The 12,187-nt window shown below is 35.6% G+C and overlaps 1 protein-coding gene across 2 annotated transcripts in view; it reads left to right on the forward strand.

Annotated features, from left to right (window-relative positions):
* SLIT2 (slit guidance ligand 2) overlaps nucleotides 1–12,187 on the forward strand; it is a 370,550-nt gene that overhangs the window by 212,622 nt on the left and 145,741 nt on the right. For both annotated transcript variants that reach the window (XM_005554557.4, XM_005554559.4), the window contains exon 5: nucleotides 6,974–7,045. In XM_005554557.4, coding sequence (XP_005554614.3) covers nucleotides 6,974–7,045 — 72 coding nt within the window. The remainder of the gene's footprint in view (nucleotides 1–6,973; nucleotides 7,046–12,187) is intronic.

Below are 12,187 nucleotides of genomic sequence, written 5' to 3' on the forward strand. Positions count from 1 at the left end.
TTCATTGCAAACATGATGTCTTGAAGTATGTATACATTGTGGAATATTTAAATCAGCTGATTAACAAATCACTTCCTCACATAGTCATCATTTCTGTACTGAGAACCTTATCCACTCTCTTAGCGTTTGTCAAGAATATGATATATTGTCATTAACTATAGTCACCCTGCTGTACAGTGGATCTCTGGAACTCATTCCTCCTATGTAATTGTAAATATATATTATTTAACCAACATTTCCCCAACCCACTTCACCTTAACCGCCCCAGCCACTGGTAGGTACCATTTTACCCTCTACTTCTATGAGATCAGGTAGGCACCATTTTAACCTCTACTTTTATGAGATCAACTTTTTTAGAACCTGGAGGACATCATGTTAAGTGAAATAGGCCAGGTACAGAAAGACAAATTCCACATGATCTCACTTGTATGTGAAACCTAAAAATGTCAACTTAAATAACAGAATTATATGAAATAACAGCATAAGTCACCTTAAGAGTTCAAAAGAGGGAACAAGGGACTCCCCAATAATGAAAATAATTATGTAATAATCTTATTATCTAATGATGCAAATACTAATTTATGTTGTTAATACAAACCTTATCTGTAATTATGGAAAACAATTCTAAGATATATTTATATGAGTTCATCTTACAGATACGCAAATGGAGAGAGAGGCCTAGTACTTTGCACAGCATCAAGGGTTATGGAGATTTTAGCACTAGGCTCAGCTGAGGAGTTGGTCTGCATCTTGAACAATGTTTAATTCTCCATCTCATGGTGATAGGAAGTAGGTGCTTGAGGCAAAAAGAGAATGTGCAAAAGCTGAACGATTTGGAAGATCATATAAAAGGTGAATTAAGAGCATGAAATTCATGAGTGAAAGAATGAGGTGGAAAGAGAGTCACAGCAGGTATCAAGGAAGGTCCTGAAGTAAGAGAATGAGAGTTTGCAGGTAACTCTAAGGAGGCCAATGTGACTGAAATAGAGAGGGTGAAAGGAAGGGTAAAAATAGATAAGGTCAAAAAGGGTGTGCTGACTAGATTGTTTTTTTTTGGGGGGGGGGATTTGTAAACCTTTATGACACTTTGAGCTTTCTTTGTAATGAGGCAAGATATCTGTAGTTTTCATCAGAGATGTGACTAGATGTGGCTCTAGGAAGGCAAGGGCAGAAGCAAAGAGATGGTTGGGAGACTATTAGGTAACTCAGACAAGATGAGATGGTAGGTGCAGTCAGGGGACTAGAGGTGCCAGTAGGTCAGATTCTGGATGTATTTTGAAAATAGAGCTGAGAGGATTTGCTAGTGGTTTGGATGGAGATTGTAGAAGACTGTGATATGTCAGTGAGAACTCGAGAGTTTTTGGTCTGAATGTTGGTATGGATGGTGTGTTCTTAACTGAGATGAGAAGACTTCAGGAAGATGTGTTTTGACATAAACTCAAATTTGGAAATACAATTCTGGTACCAGTGTGGGAGATGCCTTGGAAGGAATCATAAGTCAAAGCAGGGAGATCAGTTTGGAGTCTCAGTCATCGATGAAGAGTGTTGACGAAGTTTCTACCAGTGACCATGGCATTGGAGAATGGAGAAAGGGACTTGACTGGGGACAGTGCTGGGGTGCTTTTGGGAATGAATTGGATATAGTAGAAGGGGGAGGGTCTAAAATGGGAATCTCCATGGTTTCATAACTGGCCAGTAAGACACTTTTCAGACTTGGCTCTGGGAGGCCTGTATCTTTCCAATTGGTCAAATACCAGGAATTAATACCTTTCCTATTTGAAAATGCTTACATTCACCCTTCTTTATATCTTTTCTTTGGGATGAGCTTCAGAATGGGGAAGTCTTTCCAGCTCCCCTCATTTCTCTGTGATCTTAAAAAATGAACAAACCAGGTTTTCAAGTTTAAGGTGCTCAATATTTTTAATATCTTTGGAAAATTCCATAGTATCATGCCTGAGCATTTGCAGTATCCTCTTAACAAAACTAACCTAGTTTTCTTGTCTTCAGTCCTAACTCCCCAATATCCTGCGCATTGTTAGCATGCTCCTCTTTTCCAAACACTTTTTCCATTGTTACTTGCTTACTCAGCAAACTTGAATGGCTGTAAGCGCTCCCTGAGAAGACACCCATGTTAACTTCCATTGAAGATTTTACATTTGCACCAGATGCTAACTCCTAACTTTATTACGTAGTGTTCTCTAAAAACATCGCCTACTTCACTGGAGACCCACTGACTCTCTGACACACTGCCTGATAACGGTTCTCTGCCCATTTTCCCTGCCTGCTCTGAAACTCAATTTCCAGATTAATCTTCCTAAAAAATCAACCCCAATCAAGCCATTTCCTTCCTCTGAAACACATTTTTACACTCTATTAGCTAGTGATATAATTACAAACTCCTCCATCCCACTGACTCAGTAGTTCTGACTCATTTTGCTCATTCCACACAGTTCACAGAACAGTACACTCCCATCAGAAATGTCTCACATCAACTACAGTGATCTTTGGGGAATTTAGCAGGTATACCTAGGAGCACATAAAAGAGTCTCCAAGTGGAATAAATCACCTCTGTAGTCCCTACTATGTGCCAAGTCATTTTTGAACAATTTAAAAGTATGAACTCATTGAATCCACCTAACAATCCTATGAAATAGGGATGAAGAAACTAAGGCACAGTGATGGTAAGCACTGTGACCCAAGGTCACATGACTAATAAATGGTAGAGCTAGAATTTAATCTCAGCTAATCTGGCCCTGAAGTCAATGTTCTCAATTGCTCTGACAAGCTGCCTCCCTCGTTCCATTCCTGCCACCCACCACGTCCCACCTCTTCCCCCAGCACTGAAGGTTGAGAATTACCAAGCTTAATCAGTTTTAAACAAGTTTCACATAAGATCTCATTTTATTTGGAAGGTGGCCTGGGTCAACCAAGCTGCCAATGACTGTTCCTTCTTTGGTCTGTCTCCTTGATTATCTTTCTCAGATACCACTTACAATTTGCTTACCATAAACAATTTTCATTGTCCTCAAACTGTGATGCATATGTATGTGTATATACATATCTATCTATGTATCTATATATGTATATCACATCTCTCCAACTAGATTTAAAGAATTTTCAAAACCATTCTCATAATTCGCACTCCAAATTGCCCTTTTGATTTCCCAACTTCGTTACTGGTCCTCTCATCTAAGTTCAAAGTGACCTCTGTGACGTCTCTGTCCCTTACCTAATCCATCTTCACATGCAATGCACGTCTAAGTTTTGGTTCTTCATGCATCCCTAATATCACTCTTGGTCTTCTCTATTTTTTCTGTTTATAGTATGGATATGTCTCATGCACTGACTGTCCCAGAGTAAGGAAGCATTGAATTAATTGATGGTTGATGGTTGCTTTAGGTTCTCACTGTCTTTTCCCGGCTGTCGTATAAGTCTTTATCTAGACTTCCAAATTCAATATAACTAAATTTGAACCTTTGACCCCATGTATCTGTCCTAAATTCCATAGCCAGTTTAGTTAATCTAAGGAAGAACCCGTGTCCTCCTCCCGACTATCACCTTCCTCTCCACACCATTGTCTGCTGAAATAAGGATGCATTCCCCAGTTGGTATGAAAAAGTCTGAAACTCAATTTCCAGATTAGTCTTCCAAAAAATCAACTCCAGTCAAGCCATTTTCTTCCTCTGAAACACACTGTTACACTCTATTACCTAGTGATATAATTACAGACTCCTCCCTCGGCATCTCCATCCACTGACTCAGTAGTTCTGACTCATTTTGCTCATTCCACACAATTCACAGAACAATACACTGCTGTCAGTAATGTCTCAGCACACCATTGATTTGTCCTTTCCACCCCTTCTCCTGTTATTCCACTGCATATGTTGTACCCTCTTAGGATACCAGACTGTAAACTACTGGCATCAAAAGTACAGAGTGTACTTTTTGCATGCCCTGGTTTTTGCTATTCTGCCCCTGTCCACCTGCTTTTATATGTTGACACATTCACATGATCTTTTTTTTTCTTATTCCAAGTGCTTTCTTGCTTTTTTGACTCTCAATATTTTTTTTTTTTTTTGGAATTCACTGTATTCCTCCTTCTGTTTGGCTATTCGCCTCATCTTCACTCAATTTGAAAATTCCTGAAGACAGGAAATTGGCCTTACCCAACTCAGTAGCCCTTGCAACGTAGAGTAGATATTAAATAACAATATGTTGGACTGAGATAACTGCTAGCCTTCAGTTGACTATATGTACAAAATATAGATCATTGTTCAAACGTAGTCTAATACATCATTTTGCAAATGACAATAAGTCAGAGTCTAGGATGAGTTAGGGAAAAAAAGCCTTCTAAATTCCAGACTATAGGAAGGACATACTGAGATTTCTGAAATCATCTTTAGAAATCCCTAAATCTTCGCTAAATATTTACCTATATTTTCCACATACTTATTTTAACAATTTGTCTCATTGTTTAGCACGAACACCTAACATCTCTGAAGCTCAGTTTCCTTTCCTGTATAACCAAGAAACAGTATGTATTTTACAAGGTGGTTATGAGGAATAAAGGAAATAGAGTTTAAGGTAATAATTTCTGCTTAAAAAGCAACTATTGCATGTAGTAGGTACTAAAAATGTGTTAGTTTCTTCCTCCTGCTGTGGGTGCACATGGCCCACTTAACTGAAAGAGTCTGGGATCCATAATTATTCCTTGGCATCAGAACTGAGACCCCATAGTGTGACCTGTGGAGCCATCTACTCAGGGGACAGCCACACATAAACCATTAGCCTTAAGAGAATAAGGAGGCTCTGAGCAAGCCACTCACACTTTTGCAAAACAAAAAAAAATTCTATCAGCAGGATTTAGATATTTGATGCCCTAGGATTCTGTCAAGGTAATTTGAAGGACTAAAATCAAATTTAGAAGGAATGGCATTCTGACTGTGCATTTCACTGTTTTTTCCTACAAACCACCTAAAATCCCTCTCCCTGACTTTCTGCCAGCCCTGTCTACTTCCGTTACTCTAAGACAAAACCATGCATAAGGACTGAGCAGAACTGAAGCTATAGGTGGGGAATGACATAGCCCCAGCTGTTGGGAAGGGGAAGGCTGCAGAGCCTAGGAGCAGGCAAAGTCTGGAGCAAACACTTCTGCCATTTTTATTCATCTATGCACTCTTAAAGGCATTTTTGTTAGTCTTTGAAGTGGAAAATTATAAGCAATTAGAAAACATGGAATTGGTGAAGATATAACAGTAGAAACACTACTAAATAGTTTTCAGGAGGCATTGTAAACAGATTCAAATTTTCTTGAATGCAATGTTTTCCTCCTCATTTCTTATTACTTATTTTCATGTCTCCTATATCTCTCTGCTTTCTCTTTGTTCTGTTGCTTTCTCTGAACACTGTTTCTGTCATCAAGGCTTTTAAATATATATTGTTAAATATTCTTAACTTGATGTAATTAAGCAAAGGAAGAAAGCCTAAATCAATGGCAAATTGGAGAAATAAGCAATTTTTAAGGAAATGAAGGATTATTACTCTTAGGGATATACTGAAACTATTGAAAACAGTAACAGGCTACATCACTAAGGAAGTGGATGGCTGCCTTAACTCTTACATAAGCACATTTTGTAAATTTATCGTTTGAAATAATTTGTTGTGCTATAGACTTTTCCTCTTTAGATAGACTAGTATATATTTTACGAATTTCTTAGCAAACTTTTTTTATTTGAACACTGAGGATATTGAGTTATAAATGCAAATCTTCGTTGCTTAAAACTTGGTGCTAATAAGGTCAAGACCACACACTAAATCTCTGTATCTGCCAGTTCTCTCTCTCTCTCTCTTGTGCGACTACAAGTGTATGAACAAGAAACTCAGATCATAAGCAGCAGTGGGGGAGAGGATGTGGATGAATCTGTCCAATATGCCTCCTCATATTGGAAAATGGCTCTGTTTTCATCTGCTATGCACCTGTGGTTAGTAGCTTCGTATTTCTTTGTGAGCATCAGTTATCCTAGAATTTTAAAGATAATTTTGATGCCATCATTGTTGCTGTAATAATTCATTTTGTTTGATATTTCAACTCTACTATGTGGTAATGTTACTTAAAACTAGATGAGAATTTTCTGCTTTCATTGACATTTCTTGAATGCATATTTATATTCTACTCGTTAAGGCTAATAATACTATGTGAGCTTATAGAATTGGCGTTGGAATTCTCTGAAGGAAAAATAATGATCCCTTTCATGAGATGAGTGATTTTTACAAACTGCTCTTTCCAGCTCAGAGTGCTTTGTTCAGTGATTAAAACGTATTTCTCAATTAAATTAGAATGCAAATATAGACAGTCTATGTTTATGATTATAATAGAATTATTTAAAGAAGGTTTTATATCAACCTGCTATTAATATTTTATGCATAAACTGTAGGTTTTATTGTTGGGCCGGTTCTGCCATGTTCCATTTTCAAGATTACTAGAAGTACTATGAAAACTTAATCATACTGTCCAGGTTTTATCAGTTTTTACCCACTCCACTCTGGGAAATTAAGGAGGCTGCTTTCTTATATACTTTATAAGTTACACCAGGGGTGTTGGAGAAATATAAACTACTAAAACCTCAGAATCCCTTGAAACTGAATTATGAACAATTTACTATTCTTTAAAGAAATGCTTTTGTTACACAGATACGGAGTGACTCTTCAATTTATGAGTACCGTATTTTATAGTTTCTTATAAAACTAAAGATCTAGAAGCATACTTCAAGAAGCCATTATTCCAACTTTTTAATTTATATTAGAAATGTAAAATATTTATATTAGAAACTGCATATAATGCTATGGATGTAATTATGATCCTTTAGGGTTTTCTTTTTCTTTCCGGTATCCTATAACTTCTCAAACATTTGGATTAAAATAATCTTTAAATAATATTCTCTAACGTGATCCTTTTTGTTGTTGTTTTTTTTAGTGATCTCAGTGAAAACCAAATTCAGGCAATCCCAAGAAAAGCTTTCCGTGGGGCAGTTGACATTAAAAATTTGTAAGTATATATTTTTAAATGTATAGTGTTTTAAGTTACTATCTATTTTCAAAGTCAAGTTTATATTAAATAAAGTGTCAGAAAGGAGACCTTGTAACAGTAAATTGACAATTGTTTTCACAAGCTGTTTGACGAGATGCTCATTTAGAAGATGTCTGGAAACAAGTCATCATTAAATTCATTCTTTAATCCTTGTGATTAATCTTTTGAAAGCTGTGAAGTGATTTGATTCACAGATATTTATAATTTTTTTCCCCACTTTTTCTGTCAGCTTACTTTAGTAACTATGTTTTTAGTTGCTGTTGGTGTTTATTAGAAATAAAACTGTTAGTTTTATTGTTGGGCCAGTTCTGCCATGTTCTGTTTTCAAGATTACTAGAAGTACTATGAGAATATAGACTATTCTTTTCTGGAAATAGTGATAATATTTTCTTCTTAGAGACACCTGTAGCCTAGAGCTACAACTTTTTCCAGAGTTTTAAGATCACCCTTTTCATTAAATACCAAAAGCATGAGAAAGACAAAATTATGTATTCCCCTTTGTGTGAATGTTTTTCTTACATTTTCCTTCATATCCTCATGAAAGAATATATTTATAGCATCCTTTAAAAAACTAAAAGTGAATTTCTGTATTTTCCTTTGATAAATCTTTAGTCTGGTGTTTCAATTATAAGCATTTTTTAAAGTGCCTATATTTCTAAAGGTACGTATCAGATTTAAGATCTCATTGACAATCATAACATCAATCTATCTCTCTCTAAATTTTAAACTGCTATATTAGCTTCTAAAAACAATGGTTTTCGATAGACTATGAATCCTAGGACATAAATGTTTTTCTTAGCTTTTACGTTAGTTTGGAATATAAGGGAGAAAAGCCCCTGTGTACTGAGATTAACTGTCAGGAATTTAATATTTCTTAGCTAGTAATAAACAGGGCAGGCACTTTTTCAAGAATTAACTTATATTCAGAATTCTCCATGGTTGGATCTGATGCCCTTTTTTTTTCAATAGCAAAAGTAAGACAGATGTTTTCCCTTGTCAAAGAAGACAACTGTTTATAAAGCCACAGATTTTGGCCTCTATGTCTTCTCCTTAATGTAAATGATTTTTTTAAACTTGTACTTTCTAAATGTACAGGTAAAGACAGAAAACTACAAGCTTCTAAGGTATAAATGTATAAAGCCATTAAAACCACGGCTGTAGGTTTTTATGGTGCTCAATTTAATACAATTTTATTTGCTTTCCTTTTACCTTTGCTAGTTAGGGCTTTGGGAAGTCTTCAGGCGGACTCAATGATACGTGGTGTTCAAATCTACCTGGCCAGAACAGTGTGCAGGAATTCCTATGTACACTTACTTAAGTTGCCTTCACTTAGCTGTAAAACTACGGCAATAGCTACAGTTGACCCTCCCTTAGTAATGCTATTTGCAATCTTACAATAGTATTACCTCTAATTCCTTAAAACAGGTGGCTTTTAATCTTCTTAGTAAAGATATTCAGGGAATCCAAGTAAACAAGTGGCTCTCCTCCCACATTTAAGGATACGCATGGAAGTAGGGACCACTCATGATGGTATTCTTCTTTATATATTTTGTATTTATCCTTAAAACATATGATTTTAAAAGTTTAGAGATAACAGAGGCTAGTCAGTGTTCTATCTAATGGGATGTTGATTTAGCAAAGTTTTCAAATCTTTTCTCCAACACAGGCATAATTTTTTCTCAAAATGTAAAGATTTTTTATTATCATTTATGCACTTAGATGAGTTTTTTAAATTATTAATGTGGTTAGATGAGCTTAAGACTGGAGTCTCAGAACATTTTGTTATTTTTTGGACTTGCAAGTATGAGCAAATTAGTCAACTTCATTAAGCCTTAGTTTTTACTCTTTTTTTTTGAGATGGTGTCTCGCTCTGTCACCCAGGCTGGAGTGCAGTGGTGCAATCTCAGCTCACTGCAACTTCCGCCTCCCGGGTTCAAGCGATTCTCCTGCCGGAGCTGGGATTATAGGCACCCACCACCATGCCTGGCTAATTTTTTGTATTTAGTAGAGATGAGATTTCATCATGTTGGTCAGGCTGGTCTCGAACTCCTGACCTCGGGTGATCCACCCTCCTTGGCCTCCCAAAGTGCTGGGATTACAGGTGTGAGCCACCGTGCCTGGCCAGTTTTTACTTTTATAAAGTAAACAATAGTTATTTGGGTTTGGTATGGTTATTAGGGAAAGAAGATGTATGAAAGACCTTTCAAAACAGTAAAATGCTATGAAAATACAGTATTTCATTTGCAAGTATTTGACAAATCAAATGCTAAAAGTTAACCCTGAAAAATGCATTGTAAGGAGAGACAGGAAAGTATAACATGAAGGGATTAGCAATATTGACTACATATGACTATTCTTTTATGGGTCATTTTGACATGAAGTTACAAAGTGAAAAAAGAAAATATACTAGAAAGTACTAAATGAATATACACAAGACCTTGATTTTTGAACAAGATATTAAGGGCTGTAGGTGCTAGGAAAGAGAAAAATATCACTTGAAGTTATCAGGGAATGGTTAGATTAGAAGAGTAAAACCATAGTGCAGTGCACTCTGTGTGTGTGTGTGTGTGTGTGTGTGTGTGTGTGTGCGCGCGCGTAATGTAAGTGATGGAATGTGCCCAAGCCCAGATTTTGGTTTTTTTTGGTTTTTTTTTTGTTTTTTTTTTGAGACAGAATCTTACTCTGTCACCCAGGCTGGAGTGCGGTGGCACAATCTTGGCTCACTGCAACCTCTCCCTCCCAGGTTCAAGCAGTTCTCCCACCTCAACCTTCTGAGTAGCTAGAATTACAGGTGCCTGCAACCACACCTGGATAATTTTTGTATTTTTAGTAGAGATGGGGTTTCACCATGTTGGCCAGGCTGGTGTTGAACTCCTGACCTCAAATGATCCATTCGTGTTGGCTTCACAAAGTGCTGGGATTACGCACCTGGTCATCCCTGTTTTTTAAAGGCAAAGCAGTATGTATCCTGAATAGCAGCAGTGGTAAGAATTATAGAGATCTGAATATGGGGGGAGCTGAGTATTGTGGCATCTACGTTATTTCAACTTTGGAAGCTTATGTTTCTACAGAAGAAAGGGGCTTCAGAAACTATGTGGATGATGAATGATGTTGATCAAAAGAACAATTTATTCCCACTGTTCTCATTGCCTTCCATGTAACAATGTGAAAGACAATGAGGGAAATATTCAAATATCACAATGAATGTATAGGTTTATTTTATGAATTAGGATCACAGCTGCAATATTATAAAAATTTTACATTAAAAGGCATTTTCTAGAATTAAAAAATAGTTCAAACTACATTGTTCAAAAAAAAGTTCCAATCTCATGGGGTTTGTATGAAGTTTAGTTTTATCACTAAAACTTAGGAAGGCTATCTGGTAAAATTTATTAAAATGGAGGGTAAATTTTAATTCCTATTATTATGAAACTGGTGAACATAAATCATCATCGTGACTCAATAAATTTCCATTAATATTAGCATTATTAATATTATTAGTATTTGGTGTAAGAAGAAGGTACAGTACTTCATCCCATGTATCATTCTAGTATGTCCATTTACAAGTTGAAAAACCCTGCGTGGTGCCATCGTGGCTACTGTTCAGAGTTATTCAGAGAGTAAAAGAGAAAAAGGAAGTTGCTCAGGCCATATTTTGTAAAGCACTATGTAAAAGCCCAGTCTGATGCACTGTAACAGGTTTATGGGATTTACCACATTCAGGACTTAGAGCAAATTCCAGCGTTCACAAGATTTTCACTAAAAGCATTTGCTTTAATCTTGTGGATTGTCTAAATATGCTCAAGGCGGTATCCCAACAATACAGAATTGATGCTGTGGAAATTTTGCAGATTAGCAGATCTCATTCCCCTTCCTCCAGGCAAGCCACACTGAAACTATTCTAAACAGATGGACATTTATCTTGCTCTTAAACATCTCCAGGGAGGACTTCTCATAACTTTTTTGCTTCTCTCTATTCATTTCTTAACTGGATTAAATTTTTTTACATTTTATTTTGCTACCTTATTTTCTCCAGCCACAATTTAAGCTACTTTTTCCCCTGACATTTTAGACAGTGAGGTATGCTATGAGAATAACAAGATCATATGAAAATATCAGCTGAATTATAATGTTTATAATTACGATTTACATTTGTGTTTTTAAAGTCCCAAACCAAATATCAACTAAAGTATTGATAGCATATCATTATCAACTGATGCTTTACCAAAATAAAACCAATATTTATGAAAATTTTCTTTAGAAATATGTATATATATTTAAAAAGCCTTAATACTGATGCAGTAAAGCCTTTGCTGCCTTCTAAACAAATCTTGAGCAGGATCATGTTACAATTGTGCCACTGATTTGTTTTCAAGTATCTATTAGGCATTTCCATTAATTGATAATTTAGAAAAATATTAAAATTAAATCTCACTTTACTGCCAAGAATTATGAGCTTATTCTTGAAGAATTTATAGTACTTAGTAAGTACCAGAATATTTCAAAAGTCTTTTGTTTTTATGATAAAACATTCTTATAGTTATTCTAAGATTAAAGAAAAAAGGTACAAATATATAAACTTTAAAATTACCTAGATCACTAGTTTTTAGTCACATCACAAAACAAAATCTAATTTACTTTACCATTAGTTTTTTAGTGAGTTCAGTATGATTACTTAAATTAATTAAATTCAAATAGGATGTATTTTAAATGTACTATGTGAAATAAACCACCCCTGCTTTTTGCTTCTTTAATTTTGCAATACATCCACAAAGTGCATCCTCTATTCCAATGAAACTTTACTATTCTTTCTTCATAAATAAATATATCTCTTTCCAACTTGCTTGCATTATCTCAATTCCATTAACCCCATGTCTGTTATGAGTCTTATAATCCTTTTCCAGAAACAAAGTGCTTCTTGGTAAAAAATATGTTGGGGAAAATATTTGTATTCTTTTTTGTACATGCATTACTTTTTAGACAAGGTTTTGAGTCACAGGATGATTCAGCATGATTCTCTTTAGGTAAGCAAAAATATCATTTGGACAATAAATATATATATTCCTCTGACATTTTAGGAAAGAAGTCGCCCAATTTGGA

The sequence above is a fragment of the Macaca fascicularis genome, chromosome 5 (genome assembly GCF_037993035.2).
Source record: "Macaca fascicularis isolate 582-1 chromosome 5, T2T-MFA8v1.1".
Classification (NCBI taxonomy): domain Eukaryota; kingdom Metazoa; phylum Chordata; class Mammalia; order Primates; family Cercopithecidae; genus Macaca; species Macaca fascicularis.